Raw genomic sequence first — 18,783 nt, 5'->3', positions numbered from 1 at the left:
GAATTCGCGCCAGTAGTGCTTCTCCGCTATGCTTTAGCGCCTCGGCGGGGATTCCATCTGCTCCCGAGGCCTTGTTGTTCTTCAGTTGTCGGATGGCCTTTTCAACCTCATGCCGGGCTGGGGTTGTGCTGAGATGGTGGCAGGTAGCATGCTGCGGGATGGAGTTGAGGACACTCGCATCGAAGACAAAGTCTCGGTTAAGGAGATCTTCGAAGTGCTCCTTCCAGCGCACACTGACTGCCTCTCTGCCCTTGATGAGTACCTCTCCGCTCTTGGCCCGCAGTGGGGTAGGGCCTTGGGCCATAGATGGTCTTGACTGCGCTAAAGAATCCACGATACTTCGATAAAGTAACCCATAATAGACCGATAAAGTACCCCATAATAGACTAATAAATAAGGTCAAAAAATGCAGAGTCGGGGGATAAATAGCAAAATGGATTGCTAGCTGGCTTCAAGACAGAAAGCAGAGAGTGGGAGTAAAGAGTAGCTATTCACAGTGGCAGAAGGTGGGTAGTGGCGTTGCGCAGGGATCAGTGCTGGGACCTCTGTTCACAATTTACATTAACGGTTTAGACTTTGGAATCTAAAACAATTTTTAAATTTGCAGATACCACCAAATTTTTTGGGGGGGGGGGAGCGGAGGGGGGATAGTCAATACTGAGGAGGACTGCAACAAATTACAGGAGGACATTAAAAACTTGCAGAATGGGCAAATAATTGGCAAATGAAGTTCAACACAGACAAATGTGAGGTTACTTTTTGGTAGGAAGAATAGGGAAATCACGTCACTTGGAGGGTGCAAGTCTAGGTGGGGTAGAGGAACAAAGTGATCTAGAAGTACAAATACACAAATCACTGAAAGTTGAGACACAGGTTGGCAAGGTCATAAAAAAAGCAAACCAAGCACTAGGGTTTATTTCTAGAGGGATGGGATTGAAAAGTAGGGAAGTTATGCTAAACCTGTATCAAACCTTGGTTAGACCACACTTGGAGTACTGCATGCAGTTCTGGTCGCCATATTATAAAAAGGATATTGAGGCACTGGAGAGAGTGCAGAAGATTTACAAGGATGATACCAGAAATATGAGGGTATACATATCAGGAAAGGATGAACAGGCTGAGTCTCGCTCTTTTTTCTCTTGGAAAAAAAAGACTACGGGATGACCTAATGGAGGTCTATAAAATTATGAACAGTTTTGATAGAGTGGATAGAGAGAGAATGTTTCCACTTGTGGGGAAGAGCATAACTAGAGGCCATCAATATAAGATAGTCGCCAAGAAATCCAATAGGGAATTCAGAAGAAACTTCTTTACCCAAAGAGTGGTGAGAATGTGGAACTCACTACCACGGAGTGGTTGAAGCAAATAGTATAGATGCATTTAAGGGGAGGCTGGACAAACATATGAGGGAGAAGGGGATAGAGGGTTATGCTGATAGATTTAGCGGAGGAAAGACGGGAGGAGGCTCGAGCGGAGCATAAACACCGGCATGGACTGGTTGGGCCGAATGGCCTGTTTCTATGCCATATATCCTATGTAATGCATTGCTGCTACAGTGAGTGAGCGTACAGAGTGGCAGTTATACTCACATTCCACTTACTTCACTTAACTTCAAATCACGCCTTTTGAATAGGAGAAACACTAAACCATGTTTCCTTGCCATGGATTAGTGGGATGACTGATGCTTACTTTGTCAGTCTAACAGACCAAGGCTGGGTTTGATCAGCACTAATCTTACAATAAAGCAGACCATCCCAACTGACTGACCTTGAACATGGAATTTTCTCTTATTTCTTACCACAGGAAGTGAAGGCACGAGTGGCTGACCCTCAGATTTCTTCCCCACAGTGATTAACCAGTAGATCTGTCAATAAAACCAGCTACCATCTAAGGCTGAACCAGACTGCTCGCAACCTGGGTGTCATATTTGACCCTGAAATGAGCTTCCGACCATCACGAGGACCGCCTATTTCTGCCTCGAACAGCGCCCGACTCCACTCCTGCCTCAACTCATCTGCTGCTGAAACCCTCATTCATTCCTTTGTTATTGCTAGACTTGACTATTCCAATATACTCCTGGCTGGCTGGCCTCCCACGTTCTACCCTCCGTAAACTTGAGATGATCCAAAACTCTGCTGCCCATGTCCTAACTCGCACCAAGTCCTGTTCACCCATCACCCCTGTGCTCGCTGACCTACATTGGCTCTCGGTTAAGCAACGCCTCGATTTCAAAATTCTCATCCTTGTTTTACAAATCCCTCCATGGCCTCTCCTCTCCTGATCTCTGGAGCCACCCTCCAGCCCCACACCAAGGTAACTGCACTCCTCTAATTCTGGCTGCTTGTGCATCCCTGATTTTAATCGCTCCACCATTGGTGGCCGTGCCATCAGCTGCCTAGGCCCTAAAGTTTGGAATTCCCTCCCTAAATCTCTCCGCCTCTCTTCCTTCCTTTAAAATGCTCCTTAAAACCTTCCTCTTTGACCAAGCTTTTGGTCATCTGCCCTAATATCCCATGTGGCTCAGTGTCAAATTTTGTTTGATAACCCTCCCGTGAAGCCCCTTGGGACATTTTACTACATTAAAGGCACTATATAAATACAAGTTGTTGTTGTTGCCCCCCCCCCCCCCCCCCCCCCCAGCTAAAAGTGGATGCTCTGCAGATATCCCATGCTGCATTCAAATGAACAGGATCATCCCAACGCCGATAGTTATCTCGATTTGCAATTCCTGCAACCTAAGTATTGTCCTCAGTTGTGATCACATTTTCAATGCTGAAGCTCATTAATATATAAACTCTTGTTTTAGCAGTTGCAGCATCTAGCTGTAAAGAGAATTTTAAACTTTGTGAAACCACTTTAAAACACACTATTTAAATGTAGCTCATTTCCAAATCACCACCACCTTCTCAAGGACAACAGAGAATGGGCAATAAATGGTGGCCTCGCTAGTGACAAGCATAGGGGTGCAGTAACAGGGACACTGGGTGTACAAAAGTCTTTGAAGGTGGCAGGACAAGTTGAGAAGGCGGTTAAAAAAAGCATATGGGATCCTTTGCTTTATTAATAGAGACAGAGAACAAAAGCAAGGGAGTTATGCTAAACCTTTCTAAAACACTGGTTAGGCCTCAGCTGGAGTATTGTGGCCAATTCTGGGCACCACACTTTAGGATGTCAAGCTCTTAGAAAGGGTGGAGAGGAGATTTACTAGAATACCACCGGGGATGAGGGATTTCAGTTATGTAGAGAGACCATAGAAGCTGGGGTTGTTCTCTAGAGCAAAGAAGGTTAAGGGGAGATTTGATAGAGGGGTTTAAAATCTTGAAGGGTCTTGATAGAGTAAATAAGGAGAAACTGCTTCCACTGACAGAAGGGTCAGTAACCAGAGGACACAGATTTAAAGGTAATTGGCAAAAGAACCAGAGGCGACAGGGGAAAAAAAATTAGGCAGTGAGTTGTGATGATCTGGAATGCACTGCCTGCAAGGGTGGTGGAAGCAGATTCAATAATCATTTTCAAAGAGGAATTGGATAAATACTTGAAAAGGAAAAATGTGCTGGTCTTTGGGAAAGAGCAGGGAGTGGGACTAATTAGATAGCTCTTTCAAAGAGCTGGCACAGGCCAATGGACCATATGTCTCCTTTTGTGCTGCAACATTCTATGATATCCCAAGACTGAATTTTTAAAATCCTCTCTTGTGGAACAAATTGAAATGTAACTGTGGGCTTAATACTCACTCTTTTTCTTTCTGGTCAGCCCTAGCTGAAAGCTGATTAGCTCCATCCTAACTTGCAGGCTAGACCAAGGCCAGCATCTTGTAGCCAACTTCAACTGACTGTAAATATTTGGGTCTGTTTTTTGTTGCCTTTCTGGATGGAAAATTGGCAGTTATACCTCTGACTCGGTGTCCAGAATTGGCCTATAGGGCTGCCAATTAAAGGGCTACCATGCTCCTACTAATGTATCCCCATCAGACAACCCTGTGCTGTGTACACAAAAACAGTTTCTCCCACCATGTGTGAATGTTTACTGAAAGTGCTTTAATTCGATTTGGACTTAAATTCCTCATTAAGAGACAATGTAAGCATGTTAAAAGAAGTTTAAGAGGAGTTGAAGACTTGGGTATACTAGTACCCAGCTTCTTCAATCTTTCACCTCCATTCCCATCTAAAAAGGATGGGGCATAGTCAATGTTCCCTCTAATTTTTTGGGGGGTGCGCAGCCCCTTTAATGGGCTGCACGACCCATTCAAATCTCCGTGCAGGCGTGGTTTTTCTATTTAAAAGCCAGTGTGTGGCTATACGGGAGCTCCAAACAGCCACGCAGCTTAACAGGAACATTGGGCGTACTCTATAATCACGATACCCACTGGTTTCAGGTGAATTGAGCTTGGATATCTATCTTGTTCAAATAGAATCCAAGCAAACAAGGCTTTTTGCTGAGTCGATGTTTTACAATGTTAAATACAAGTTGTTGTTGTAAAAGATCTATGGCGCTCAATTCAAATTTTAAAACCAGGAGCTAGTACCACCAGAAACCAAAGGGGAGTTAACTGGAGCTAATCAAGAGAGGGCCCGCAATGGTCCAATACTGAGCATTGCAGCAATCAACAAATAAAAACAACAGTCCACTATAATGACACTGATTTACAATGGAGAAAATATCAACAACGAATAAAAACCATTTATTTTGGTGTGGTGTGCAGACAACAGACAAAACTGTTGCCAATAATTGGACAAAAAGTACTTAAGAATGTAGCTCAGGATAAGGCTTTATACATAACCCAAAAAGCAAGTGCAACATTGCAAAATCCTTAAAGGATATTGCCCCCTGCGAGTTGTCCTGCGGACCAATTCCTATTTGTACATGAAAGGTGAATAAAAAGATCCTCTTTTAGTTATCACTTTCATGTTTTGATGAAACCTAAAGAATGACATTCAGCTAGCACAAAACAAACATTTAAAATAGTGAGTTGAATAAATTACATTTTCATTAAGCAAGTCAACTATACATTGATTTCTCCAGCACCAGCCTCTGAACCAAAAAATGCAATACACAAGTACAGCAAGCTCAAGGTTGGATACCCCAATATTCAACTTCACTCCAAATAATTACTCTCAGCAAATCAATAGCCTGCACAATCTAGTTTGCAAAGCTCCCTTTGTTTTTAAAATATAAAATGCATTAACTCCCTGATTAATTGACAATAAAGGGAGAAAAAGTAATTCAGACCACATTCATTAAAATAATCCTCCCAGAAAAGATACAAGTAAGTTTTATCAGATGCTGTATGTTGCAAATTAGTGATTTTGGCTATTCCACTGAGTAAATTAAAAAAATCAGATTGCTATAAAAATTCTGCCTCATGCAGATACTTACACACTACTGTCAGTCAGTGACATGGTATCTGCATCACTTGACATGCTTTGCTGCTCGCTGTCATTAGCACTTGTTGCTGGTGCCAAAGCATACCCTGTGTTGACATAGTAAGGATTGACAGGTTCCCGCCATGACCCATGTCTGGATAAAAGAAAAAAAACACATTAGGCAAAATCATGTTAAAATAAGAAACCATGGTTTAGTCATCTTGAAACTAAATACAGGAAACTTTGTGCTATCCGGCAATCTGGAGCCACCGGCAAAAATCAGCAGCCGTTTTTTATTCTTTATGTTTGTTTTTTTTGCTTTGTTTGAACAGTCAAGCTGTGCAAGGTCTGTAGCTATAGCAACAGCTTCAGCTACAGAGCTTCAGGGCCACACCCGAGTGTTTAGAAGCTGTTGCTAAGCAACAGTGTTTGTTGTCAAATACGGAGATAAGAATCTCCATATCTCTCAACATTAACTCTGGAGAGTACGGCAGTTTTGAGGCAACGGCAGCAGCTCGGTCCCGTGGGTGCCGGATAGCACAAAGTTTCCTGTAACATTGCCTACTGAAGAAACCATCACTTGTTGAATTCAATCAATGCCTCGTGAGTGTGTCATCATAAAAACTTCTGGTATTATTTTGCCAGTAGTAAAGAAATCACGACTATTCACAAGTTTCAAAAAACCTAGCAGACAAGGCAAGTTAGAGTTTAATCTCTTACTGTAATTGAGTGCGAAACAATGATTTCAGATTTACGAGATTAAAACTAAACTAATTGCGAATCCATCCCACAAGTATCAGTTGCTGTGAATCGTACCCAGCACTGAAATTTAGAATTCATACCCAACTTGCTAAAATCTAGCTGTTAACAATTCACTTCAAATATATTTTCAATTTTTCTGTTGGACCTCGAGACCTCCAGACACGGCTACCCTTTCAAATTGTGCTGACATGGATTTAATGGCATTTGCTCCTGCCAATCTCAAAACCGGAAACTCCTGCTGCAGAATCGATGTCAGCAGAACCCAGGAGATCGCAAAACATCTACCTACTATAACAGCAAGTTATATCTTTGAAATAAATCACCTTACTGAAGCATTTCTAAAGTATGGATTTGAAAATTACCCCAATCAATTGAGGGCCTTGCTTGGACTGCACAGATGTGATTAGTAAACCCTGCAACTATACTAGGAAAATATCCAGCTGAAGGCCAAGCTTTTGAGACAAGTTGCAGCCTTAAAAGTAAAAACATTAAATCAAGATATTAAAAGATAATTCTATAGGTAAATGTGATTACAATATTATCAAATGTGTAGTTTCCATTTAATCACACTTCAAACCTTATTGGAAATTTCAGCTGAGAATTTTTTTTTATATAACGGATTTGATTGGTTGGATTGGCTAGCCTTCTACACTTGGCTTATACACAATAAATCCCAAAGGATCAATGTGTCTCACCCAAACCATTGGAGGAAATTTGCTTGAGGTTGAATAAATGTGTGCATCATGCAATCAATTGAAAGATAAATTTATATATTTGATGATGATCAAGTCTGATACAGAAACATTACAGATAGTGTGTTACAGGAAGTGTGTAATGGCACAACTGCTTCATTTTAATGTCCAAGGGTCAATAATGATGCTGCCTCTGCGCTCTGCATCTGTCCTCATCGCCCGTGTCAAGGTGCAGGAGACATGCTAGATCAGTGTTCAGGAGGTGCTGGGCTTTGTCCAATGATTGGTTATTGCCTGAAGTCTTCAATCTGACGATGCCAAAGGCTTGTGTCAACAGAACAATGCAAGTGTTTGTTAGCGAATGAGTGAGTGTGCACGATATTTTGCGATATGTTCCTGGTTCACCTGTTTCTTACTTGCGCACTCACGCAGCTGTAAGAAAATGTAAATATTCTAATTACTATTAACAAAGGGTAAGAGCTTTCAAAACAACTCATTTGTTTTTTTAATTTGAAAAAAAACTAATTAAGACAAGGTAAGCTTCAGAAAGCATGTTAAACTGAGGCAGATATGGTGTCTTCTCATTTCAATGGAGTTCAATTTAAAAAAAAAACGTATTTGCCAGCAAGCAGGCTCTAATTATCACGATTATCTGGGTTATGTTCACAGTTAGAAAATACAAACCCAAAATATAGATTGAGGACATGGAGAAAGAACTGCAGTCAGAATCATAAATGAGATCCAAATGCTAACTAATTTAATTTCAAAAGTTAGTTATTGTTCTAGCTGATAATTATGGAACAGAACTTTGAGATGCTGGACACAGAAGCACTAGAAATTTCTGAGTGCATCAAGTCAGACTTCCTAATTGTACAGTTTCTAGAGAATGTTCAGATGTCAAAATGCAATTTGTATGCAACTAGCATAGCTATATTAAAAATCACCTTGTGAATTTTGTAACCATTTTACAAGACTTTCTGCAATGTAAACAAAATTACAGTACCTTAATTCCTCATCAGATATTTAAAGGAAAGTCACCATTAATTTTCCTACAACACTTTTTAAAAGATGTAAAGTATTATACAAAGTAAAAATAGAGGGCTTCTTCAATTGCACTATTTTAGTTAATTCCAAATAAAATGCTGAATTTGTAGTGATGCATTGTTTACAAAGAACATCTCAGCTGTATGCATATTTGATACGAGTAAAATTCAGGTTTCAGATTATGCATTGTTTGAACATGTTAATGCTTTCAATTGTAAACCAGTAACCTTAATCATTCAACAGCTAATTTAGGTTTGGCATCTCTGCAATATCTGCAAAAGCTCACAGTTCCATATACAATGCAAGACATTAAACTTAACTTGATACTGTTTGTTCTGTGAATCCAGTTTTTTTTTATTGAAAAAGAAAATTAAGCTGCAAATGAAAACCTAATTCAGATTACATCATCTCTTACAAAGGCAACCATATTAATGGACTGGAATGATGATTGACAGACTCCATAAAGAGACTGATTTATTTAGAATTTTGGTACAACAGTGATACCAAAGTAATTGACTATGACCTGGGGTCCAGTGTGCTCTTGTATGAGTGCTAGTCTAGTTTTGTGGGGGGAAAAGTGTGTGGGGGTTACTTTCATAACTCAAATGTCAGAAATACTAAACAAAACACAAGTTTGTTCTACAAAGATACCTATAGATGAAAAGAAATACAACATGGATTTACAAAAGGTAAATCGTGCTTGACTAATCTTCTGGAATTTTTTTGCGGATGTAACTGGTAAAATTGATAAGGGAGAACCAGTGGATGTGGTGTATTTGGACTTTCAGAAGGCTTTCGATAAGGTCCCGCATAAGAGATTAGCATGCAAAGTTAAGGCACATGGGATTGGGGGCAAGGTATTGACTTGGACAGAGAACTGGTTGGCAGACAGAAAGCAAAGAGTTGGAATAAACGGGTCTTTTTCCGCGTGGCGGGCAGTGACTAGTGGGGTGCCGCAAGGATCGGTCCTTGGACCCCAGCTATTCACAATATATATTAATGATCTAGACGAGGGAATTGGATGTAATATCTCCAAGTTTGCAGACGACACAAAGCTGGGTGGCAGTGTGTGCTGTAAGGAGGATGCCGAGAAACTACAAGACGATTTGGACAGGTTGGGTGATTGGGCAGAAGCATGGCAGATGCAATATAATGTGGATAAATGCGAGGTTATCCACTTTGGTGTCAAAAACAGGAAGGCAGATTATCTGAATGACAATAGATTGGGAGAAGGGGAAGTGCAACGAGACCTGGGTGTCTTGCTGAAGGTAAGCATGCAGGTGCAGCAGGCGGTTAAGAAGGCAAATGGTATGTTGGCCTTCGTAGCGAGGGTTCGAGTACAGGAACAAGGATGTTTTGATGCAGTTGTACAGGGCCTTGGTGCAACCACACCTGGAGTATTGTGTGCAGTTTTGGTCGCCTTATCTGAGGAAGGATGTTCTTGCCATGGAGGGAGTTCAGCGAAGATTCACCAGGCTGATACCTGGGATGGCAGGAATGACGTATGAGGAGAGATTGGGTCGATTGGGCTTATACTCGCTGGAGTTTAGAAGAATGAGAGGGGATCTCATTGAAACTTATAAAATACTAACAGGACTAGATAGACTGGATGCAGGAAGGATGTTCCTGATGGCCGGGGAGTCCAGACCCAGGGGTCACAGTCTAAGGATAAGGGGTAAGCCATTTAGGACTGAGAGGAGGAGGAATTTCTTCACCCAGAGAGTGGTGAACCTGTGGAATTCTCTACCACAGAAGGCAGTAGAGGCCAATTCATTAAATATATTCAAGAAGGAGTTAGATATATTTCTTAAGGCTAAAGGGATATGGAGAGAAGGCAGGGACAGGGTACTGAATTTGGATGATCAGCAATGATCGCATTAAATGGCGGAGCAGGTTCGAGGGGCCGAATGGCCTACTCCTGCTCCTATCTTCTATATTTCTATCTCAGTATCAAGTGCTGGAATTAATGAGGTTTTTGTTGCATTCTAATGCAATAAGAATATGTTTGTTACATTAATCTTCAATATTGTTGCGCTTGAGCTAAATATAACATTAATGCTTTAAATGTTTCAAATCAAACCTTTGAGGAATTAAGAGTGAAGGATAATTTTATTTTCCCACTGTGTAAGAATTGTTGTGATTAGTCATAATAGGTTGAGTATTTTGTTCATTAATGAACCCAGAAAATAATGGAAAAGATTTCAACAAGAAACTACAGAGAGGTACAGTTGAAGTAAAAATTTTTTGCTGCACTTATGTTACAGCAACCAGAATCCTCAGGAAACCCATGGCAATTAAAAAAATAATGCTGCTCGCAGACTGCTATAGAATTGTTTATATTTGCGGGACTGGGCGGAGGGAGGGCACAGCATATTTATGGAACTTTAAAATCATGCTATATGCGCACTGCCCAAGCACAGTGTATGTCCACAATATCTGCAATATGGAATATTTTCACAGGTTGGGACATCCTGCAAAAATGCAAAATCTTCTCCCCACAAATACGAACAGCTCTGAAGTATTTCAGTTAAACAAAAGTCACTCTGAACACTCAACATATTTCATCTGTGCTCGAAGGGACGCAATCAGTTACGCAGGAAAGAGTCACATGAAGATCAGGGCTCTGCGAGTCAATTTTGGTAATCACATTTTTTACATTAGCCGTATTCTCAGGTGTAAATGTATTTTTGTTGGGTTGCATAGCACACTGAACACGAATGCAAGGTGCCACAATAGGATACAGGTTTGTTTCCTCCCATTCTGCTATGTTCCTGATCATAACCATATTCCTGTGGGGAGGCACTAAGCATAAGCTAAGCACTTCTTGACAAGAGGGAATAACTAGAGAAATTGGTATTCATGGATTACTTTTTCACATCATTCAGAGCAGTAGAGCAGGGATGTCCAACCCTTTGGAGCTGGGGACAAGATGCACCTATTAAAACCAGCGAGTGAGCTGCAAATTATTATGCAGCAATGCAAGCCCTTATACACAAGTGTGAGACCATGCAAGGCGCCTACCCTCCTTTCTCAGTCCTTTGCCCCCATTTTCGCTCTCCTTTGAAGCTTAGCTCTGTCACTGTCCTTTCTCTGTTCCCAACACTTCTCCCTCTCTTCCTTTCTCTCCCCCAACTCAAACTCTTTCTCCCCCTCCCCCCCCACCAAATTTTTCAGGTCACAATACAACTTTTAAAATAGCCCATTATCTTCAAGAATTTAATCCCTGCTTCAAAAGAAATTTGCTGTGTGAACATGAACAGCAGGAGAGATCTGGCTGGGTCCACTAAAGCAGTATGGGGTGGAAAACAGAATGCTTCAGCTCTTAAAAATTGCCAGGCTTGGCGACTGATAAAGGCTGCTCCCTGATGGGTGACCAGAGAGCAACCTTTTCCCGTCCTTCAGTCCCAGGGGCTTTACGCAGCTTGAAGGTGCTCAAGTTGCCTTTGTGCACAGGCAAAGAGAGCCAGCAGGAGAGTTGCAGGCCACATCTTGAACATCACTGCAGTGGAGGCCTCCGAGCAAATCTCCGACTGACGCATGACCAAGAGAAAGGGAGAGAAAAGCCAAGAAAAAATTAGAACATAAAATATCCTGAAAAATATTCATTAGCCGTCATAGAAATGTGTCAGTTATGCAGAACATCTCCAAATTACATTTTTCAGTCAATATAAAATGTGCACCAAAATCCAGCACGAATTGGCCATTGCGCTTTTTGGTAATGCATAAAAGCATTCACTTTTGGAGCAGGGGTAAATCTCAGAGAGGGTCACTCCCTGTAATTTTTGTTGTTATCATAATAAAGTCAACTGTGTACAGAAATCTAAATGTTCTGGCTTGATTACCAATCAATTGCTTCAAATATTTGATTAAACATTATATCACAAGTTAGTAGAAACAATTCTAAGCTTTAGCAGTCAGAACTATTTATTGAAAACAGATGCATCTTTTTAATCCACCCACCTAGTATTTAAAGCAATACTAATAAATGGTATTACTGAAATTAAGGTACACTCACGATATCCAGTCACTTGTTGCATTTTCAAAAATCCCCACTACCAGAAATTCCTAAAGATAAGTTTGGACGATGGGGAGTCGATTGATCAGCTGAAATCTCACATATTGATTCTATTTATATGAATATACATAAATTCTATTACTTCACTGTGTAGTTCTGCTGGGTATAATCAGACCTTTACAAAGCCATACTGTCCTTTCCCACTGCAGTGCTTATTGCTCTGCTGTGACCACAAGATTCCAGCTTGCAGTAAATTCACTTTTGCACTATGATAATTACTGTAAGCAGAACAATCTCATGCTCCAATTTTAAAGCTGCAACAATTATTTTTCAACAGCAGCTTCAGTAAATAGCATGAGCTATTTAAGTTAACATTCCACATCACCTCAGAGCTTGCTGAAACTAGCAAAATGCCATTTTAGGGCAGATCAAAGAGTTGCAGTAAAGTTGTGGTGGGCATTACCACTATGGCTATATTTTAAAAAAAAGCTGCCAATTAGTCACCAATTAACAAGCAGATTTAAAAATCATTGTAGCCATGTTAGTGGGCATTTGAAAGGGGAAAAGACAACTGCCATACTATTGTAAAATCACTCAACCCGCCCATATAGGCACAAATATAAATAAATGAACGAATGAAGTTGCATTTATATAGCACCTTTCATGACCTCCAGATATCCCAAAGTGCTTCACAGCCAAGTGAAGCACTTTAAGAGTAGTCACTGCTGTTAATATAGGCAAATACAGATTATGCAAATGCAGAAGCGTTAGAGTAAATAAATACAAAACATTCCATAACAAGGAAGTGCAAGCATAATCCATTCCAAAATTAGAAGTTAATATTAACAGTAGCATTCTATCATATCCAGACAGTATTACATTTCAGTAGTCAAATATGAACCCAGATATTAGAACACTTGATATTACTGAAGAGATTTATTTTTAAGTACATCTAAAATATACTAAAAAGTATGCACACTGTCACCTTTACTTCCCTCACACCTATCTCAACCCTAGATGTCGCAACTCTCACGAAAGATCACTTCTTTTACAGCCTTTTTAAAATACCAACTTCTCAATGGTCTATTCTGGTCATCTGACCAACTGTCTCCTTGGATCACCTACCTTTGTCTCCCATCTCCATCCAAACATGAAAATATAATCTACATTCTCTTCCCCCCCCACCCCGTCCCAAGTAATGGAAATATTTAATGTCCAAAATTAAGATTTTAACAAAGCAAAAACATCAAAAATTACATGCTTCAGAATATTAAATTTGCCCATAAATTGTCTTATAAAATGTTCACTTCAAGGCCTCAGCCTCTGAAAAGCCTAGGTTTCAACTGGACGTTTTTCACTACAACAGTTGAAAGGATTTACAACCACAGCTGTGTATTCCGAGCATGTGCAGTTTGCAGACATTGCCAAAATGCATCAGTAGATTTCTCCAAGTTGAAGTAGAAGGGTGCATCTCCACATCCTATGGAATAGAACATTTCTTTGCTTTTTCCAAAAGACTTCAAAACAAAGGTTAAATTTTCAAAACTTTACTTCTGCCAACTTAAATTTCATTTAAAATCTTAACTCTTTTTCTATTATAAACTGCTCAATTTTTATCAGACAGAATACCAGATATTAACAAAAATCTGTTTTTTTAATGTTGATATTTAAAATACAAAACACATTGTTTAGAGAATGGGTCTCTATTTCCCTCGGGGGAAAAATCAAAAAGGATTTCAGTTTGTGTATGCAAGTGATTTAAACCTAGCTAGCAGATTAATTTGTATTATTAGATTAATCTTATTTGGTTGCTGTCTATGCAAGGCCTGAACTCTTCATTCTGGCATCAAACTTACTTATTTATTTTCTTCTCTAAGACAGCAAATAATTTCTATGGCTTAAAAAGTAATTTTATTTGTATTACAAACTTGGTAACTATTATGTAAACAATGAACTTTGGAGCATGCCATGACACAATTTTCTTATTTATGGGAATGTATCATTTGTGCGATTAGACAAACACACCAGCAGTGCATTAAGTTTTAAGGTAGGAAGCAGCTGATGATAAAGAACCCAAAAGGGTATGTGGGCAGGTCAGATAGGAGGATAACACACAACTTGGAAGGAAGGGTGCCAGATATGCTCCAAAAGTGGTCACGGGCAGTTTAGGCACCATTCTCCTGGGCCTTCCTCCTATTCAAGGTTATCAGACTGCCTCCCAATACCACCAGGCCCCAGCAACCCCCAGTACCGCAAGACTCCTCTCAATGCTCCTGAACCATCCTCCCAAATTCCACAACACCTTGCTCCACCCCAGTCCCCAAACCTGTCGGAAATTCATGCGCTTTTACTAAATTGAAAAACATAGCCAGCACTCCGATTTCATATGACCTCGTGTATTAAGGTCCGTTCAGCTTCCTTCAGACTTAAACTATTTTAATTACTTTAAAAAAAAAATGTAATCTCATTCCCAGAGCCCACAAACCCAAGGGCTCCCCTCAATACTGAGAAATCTGCCCCCGATTATACTACTTAGCAGAACAGCTCGGTTATAAAAACTTCAATACATTGTGAGCAATGCCACAGGAAAGAAATATATGCTCACAGTAGTGAGGTTGCTCATGTTTTCTATCACCCAGTCGGCTCTCATAGAACCAATTAGGCCACTAAATATTAAGAGTATATATACAATATATAAACAGCCAGTGTAATCCTTATCAACACTTAATGTCTGATGGATTAATAATTGGAATGCAATCACTGCAGATTGATTATCAATCAGCAGGAAATAATTAGCAAGTGCTTTTCCCCTTCCTCCCAGTAATATATACACATTATCACAATATGGTCTGGTACTAATTCCTTTGTGACATAGAAAGTGAGAGATTGTAGCACTGGTACTACAATGCTAGGTCATAATCAAGTGGAGATGAACTAAAAGGCAATTTGCATTAACAGACCAAAGATACAATGGATATGAAGTCACAATCACCTTTTCAAGAGGTTGTCAGCCTTGTGTCTAATTTTGGTAATCGAATGAAGAAACTCATCAGGGATATTGTCTGTCCCTCTAATATTTTTATCTTGCACCACACAGCATGTCTTTTCTGACAGTCTCCCCTCACTCACAGGCATGCACACACAGCAACTCAAATGTGCACTTTATGATGCATGTACACTGCAGCTACTGGAGAGAGACCGGTAGCTGCAGTTCAGCTGCCAGCCATGCAGTGCTCTGCTTACATTGCTTGGCTCCTGCCTGGAACTTTAGCTCTCCTGTTTAGGAAAGCGCTCTGTGTACACCTTGATATCGCCATACAAAGAGCTTTCTCCAAACAGTTAGAAATTTAAATATTTAGAGAGGGGTAAAGGGAGAATCCCTCCTCTTAACATTTAAATGGGTTACGGTCCAATTAATAAAAATGTCGTGTGGGTCCAATGGGTTTCATGAGCACTTTGTAAACCGAGTTTGACATTGCACTGTATTTCAACTCCATGTGGCGTGAGACTACCTCCTCCAGGGAGTCTCGCTACACTTCACTCTGGAGGCAGGCGAGACCCAGACTCCAGATTTAGCCACAATTTTAGCGTCAGTACTGCTTCACATCAACATCAAACTTATTGCAACACAAGAGTACAACTATAATGAGTACAGGAACCTCACAAAATGTATCCAACTGGTTTTAGAAAGCACAGAAGATCCGGCAAGAATAGATGTTATGGTGCTAATTAAGAAACCTAGAGTGTTCCCATGGCAAATTTATAAACCAACACAAAAAGAAAATACTGCAGATGCTGGAAATCTGAAATAAAGAACAGAAAATGCTGGAAATACTCAGGTCAGGCCGCATCTGAAGAGAGAAACAGAGTTAACATTTCAGGTCAATGACCTTTCGTCAGAACTGGAAAAAAGCAGGAAATAGAACAGATTTTTAAGCAAGTATAGTGGCTGGGAAAGGGCGGGGGGGGGGGGAAATGAAAGAACAAAAGGGAAGGTCCGTGATAGGATAGAAGGCAGGAGGTCATCGACCTGAAAGGTTAACTGTTTCTCTCTCCACAGATGCTGCCTGACCGGCTGAGTATTTCCAGCATTTTCTGTTTTTATTTCATAAGCCAACACCCTGGTTCAGCAGTTGATGTTTAATACTCCATGTGAAGCTTCAAGTAATACAATCTGGGAGAGGATACACAGATATCACTTGCATCATGTTCATGAATTGAAGTATTGCTTAAACACTTGCAATTTTTATGGTGTTCATTTTTAAGCAAATATGATATTTTTGGATGTTATGCATTTATAATTAATTATACACAAATGATGTATGTAATTTACTACCCTTCCTTTTAAAGAGCCCAATGAGCAGCATTTTGGAGGGGTGGAGGAGGAGAAGCAAAGAGGGGGAGAAATGACCAATAGCTTGGAATCCTGGAATTCTTGAGGAGCTTGAATCCTACTGACAAGGTGCTTTTACAGCTACAATTCACAAACAGTTTAACATGACAGAGGAATACTTACTAGTTTGGCCTGTATGTCTGAGCCTCCCTAGTATTTTAAGTCAAGATCATGTGTTGCCTGCAGCTTGGTGCATCATCAAAAAGTGGAAGGGCTGTGATCGCTGCCAAAGCAAATATTGACCCTAGGGTAAATGGACCGAGATAGATCCTCTGAAAACAAACCACCTCCTGTTGAGGGCATCTTTGCCAGTCTTTCCTTAGGAGTGGAAAAAAACCTCAAGCCAACTTTTGAGCACTCATTAGCCTCCACCAAAATGGTGTTGCTGTTTAAACATTCTGGATTTTAATTCAAGCTCTGAGATGTTGAAGCCCCTTTCTATTGACCTTTTACTGTTCAAGAGCTGAGCAGGCCAGGCCCACTTAGTATTGTTTCTTAAATATAGTTTGCCATTGTTTAGGTTGCTTCAAGTCCCAATATTTTGACTGGGAGCATTTTTCAGCTTCTGCATTGAACGTTTTGCAAGTTTTTCTATGGTACCCTCATGCCAGCTTTTTACATACAATCCTTAATTTGGCTGTGCTAAACTTACATTTAGCATCAATAGGAGGTAGCAGTTAAGGCGGCCAGGAAGATGGGACTGGCTGAGACATCTTCCTCATCATCGCCAGGAGCAAATGAGAAGGACGACTTCATGGGCTATTACCTGTAGGTGCAAAGACCCCCTTGGGTTCCATGTGTGTTCCTGCCAGTAGCGCAGGTCCTGTGTTTACAGACCAATTTTATGAAATAAAAGCTGCAATACTAAAGCTTGTTAAAAGGCAGAAACATAACCCTCAGAGAACCTCAAACATAAAAGGGTTCTACAAATATAGAAATATAGACCGATTTTTACAGGGTGGAGCAGGAAGAGTACAGGGGAACCCGGTAGCAGGCGACGAACCTGGCAAGGCCGGGGACATGGAAGCCCTGCCGACCTCGGCAGAGCCTCATTTGAATAAATCTCTGCAGAGTCTCACTTGACACCAGACCAAATTGACTACCTGGCCGGCACATGGGAGTGGGAATCTGGTGCAGGAAGCTGCAGCCAGGGACCAGCGTGAAGAAAAGCTACATTGTGAATGTCTATGTACTTGTTATCATGTTGGATATTTTTAAATCTCAAGAGCCCTACAGCATGAATATTTAACATGCCCATTAAGTTTTATTAAAATTCTGTGACAATGCTGGATTTTACAACATAGATTTTTTTTTAGAAAGCTCAGCTAAGTAAAAAAGCCTAGTCAAGTAAGGGACAGACGATCCTAGCTTGATTAGTAGAATATTCAAATTTAGAAGGTGGCAAGAACAAAAACAGGCATTTCATTGCTTAGTGGCAGATGTTCAAGCTGGGGATAGTACTTCCTTCCTTGAAAGTGAGGGGTTGAGAAAAGTAGTTCTTGCTATTCTCAATTTATTAGTCTTGAAAAAAAGTGTTAAACTACACAGGATTACATTACATAGGATATACGGCACAAAAACAGGCCATTCAGCCCAACTAGTCCATGCCGGTGTTTATGCTCCACTCAAACCTCCTCCTGTCTTTCCTCATCTAAATCTATCAGCATTACCCATAGGTTTGTCCAGCCTCCCCTTAAATGCATCTATACTATTTGCTTCAACCACTCCCTGTGGTAACGAGTTCCACATTCTCACCACTCTGGGTAAAGAAGTTTCTTCTGAATTCCCTATTGGATTTCTTGGCGACTATCTTATATTGATGGCCTCTAGTTATGCTCTTCCCCACAAGTGGAAACATTCTCTCTCTATCCACGATCAAAACCGTTCATAATTTTATAGACCTCCATTAGGTCATCCCATAGTCTTTCTCTTCCCCCCCCCCCCCCCGGAAAAAAGAGACCCCCAGCCTGTTCATCCTTTCCGGATATGTATACCCTCGCATTTCTGGTATCATCATTGTAAATCTTCTCTGCACCCTCTCCAGTGCCTCAATATCCTTTTTATAATATGGCGACCAGTACTCTGTGGTCTAACCAAGGTTCGGTACAGATTTAGCATAACTTCCCTACTTTTCAATTCTATCCCTCTAGAAATAAACCCTAGTGCTTGGTTTGCTTTTTTAATGGCCTTGCTAACCTGTGTCTCAACTTTGTGATTTGTGTATTTGTACTCCGAGATCCCTTTGTTCCTCTACCCCACCTAGATTCCCACCCTCCAAGTGATAAGTGACCTCCCTATTCTTCCTACCAAAATGTAATACCTCACATGTAGAACTGTAGAAATCGCACAAGAATAAAGAAATGGATAGGATTTCAAAATTCAAGTGAACAATATTTCTTTGAAAAATATTTCAATCAGAAAGTCCCTTCTGAGTTTTTTGAGCTCTTGTCCGTTTTAGATGCACTTTCACCAGCGAGCACACAAGTGTAAAAACAACAGTGTAAACTTAAATAA

At 40.5% G+C, this 18,783-nt stretch overlaps 1 protein-coding gene across 7 annotated transcripts in view; it reads right to left on the bottom strand.

Annotated features, from left to right (window-relative positions):
* The window catches only part of axin1 (axin 1), a 119,921-nt gene that overhangs the window by 57,786 nt on the left and 43,352 nt on the right, over positions 1–18,783 (bottom strand). For all 7 annotated transcript variants that reach the window (XM_086000575.1, XM_086000577.1, XM_086000576.1 and 4 more), the window contains one exon: positions 5,377–5,517. In XM_086000575.1, the coding sequence (XP_085856701.1) occupies positions 5,377–5,517 (141 nt within the window). The remainder of the gene's footprint in view (positions 1–5,376; positions 5,518–18,783) is intronic.

This window comes from Somniosus microcephalus, chromosome 11 (assembly GCF_052327205.1).
Source record: "Somniosus microcephalus isolate GS21.2 chromosome 11, FLI_Smic_1.0, whole genome shotgun sequence".
NCBI lineage: Eukaryota > Metazoa > Chordata > Chondrichthyes > Squaliformes > Somniosidae > Somniosus > Somniosus microcephalus.
This window is presented reverse-complemented; position numbering and strand designations above follow the sequence as displayed.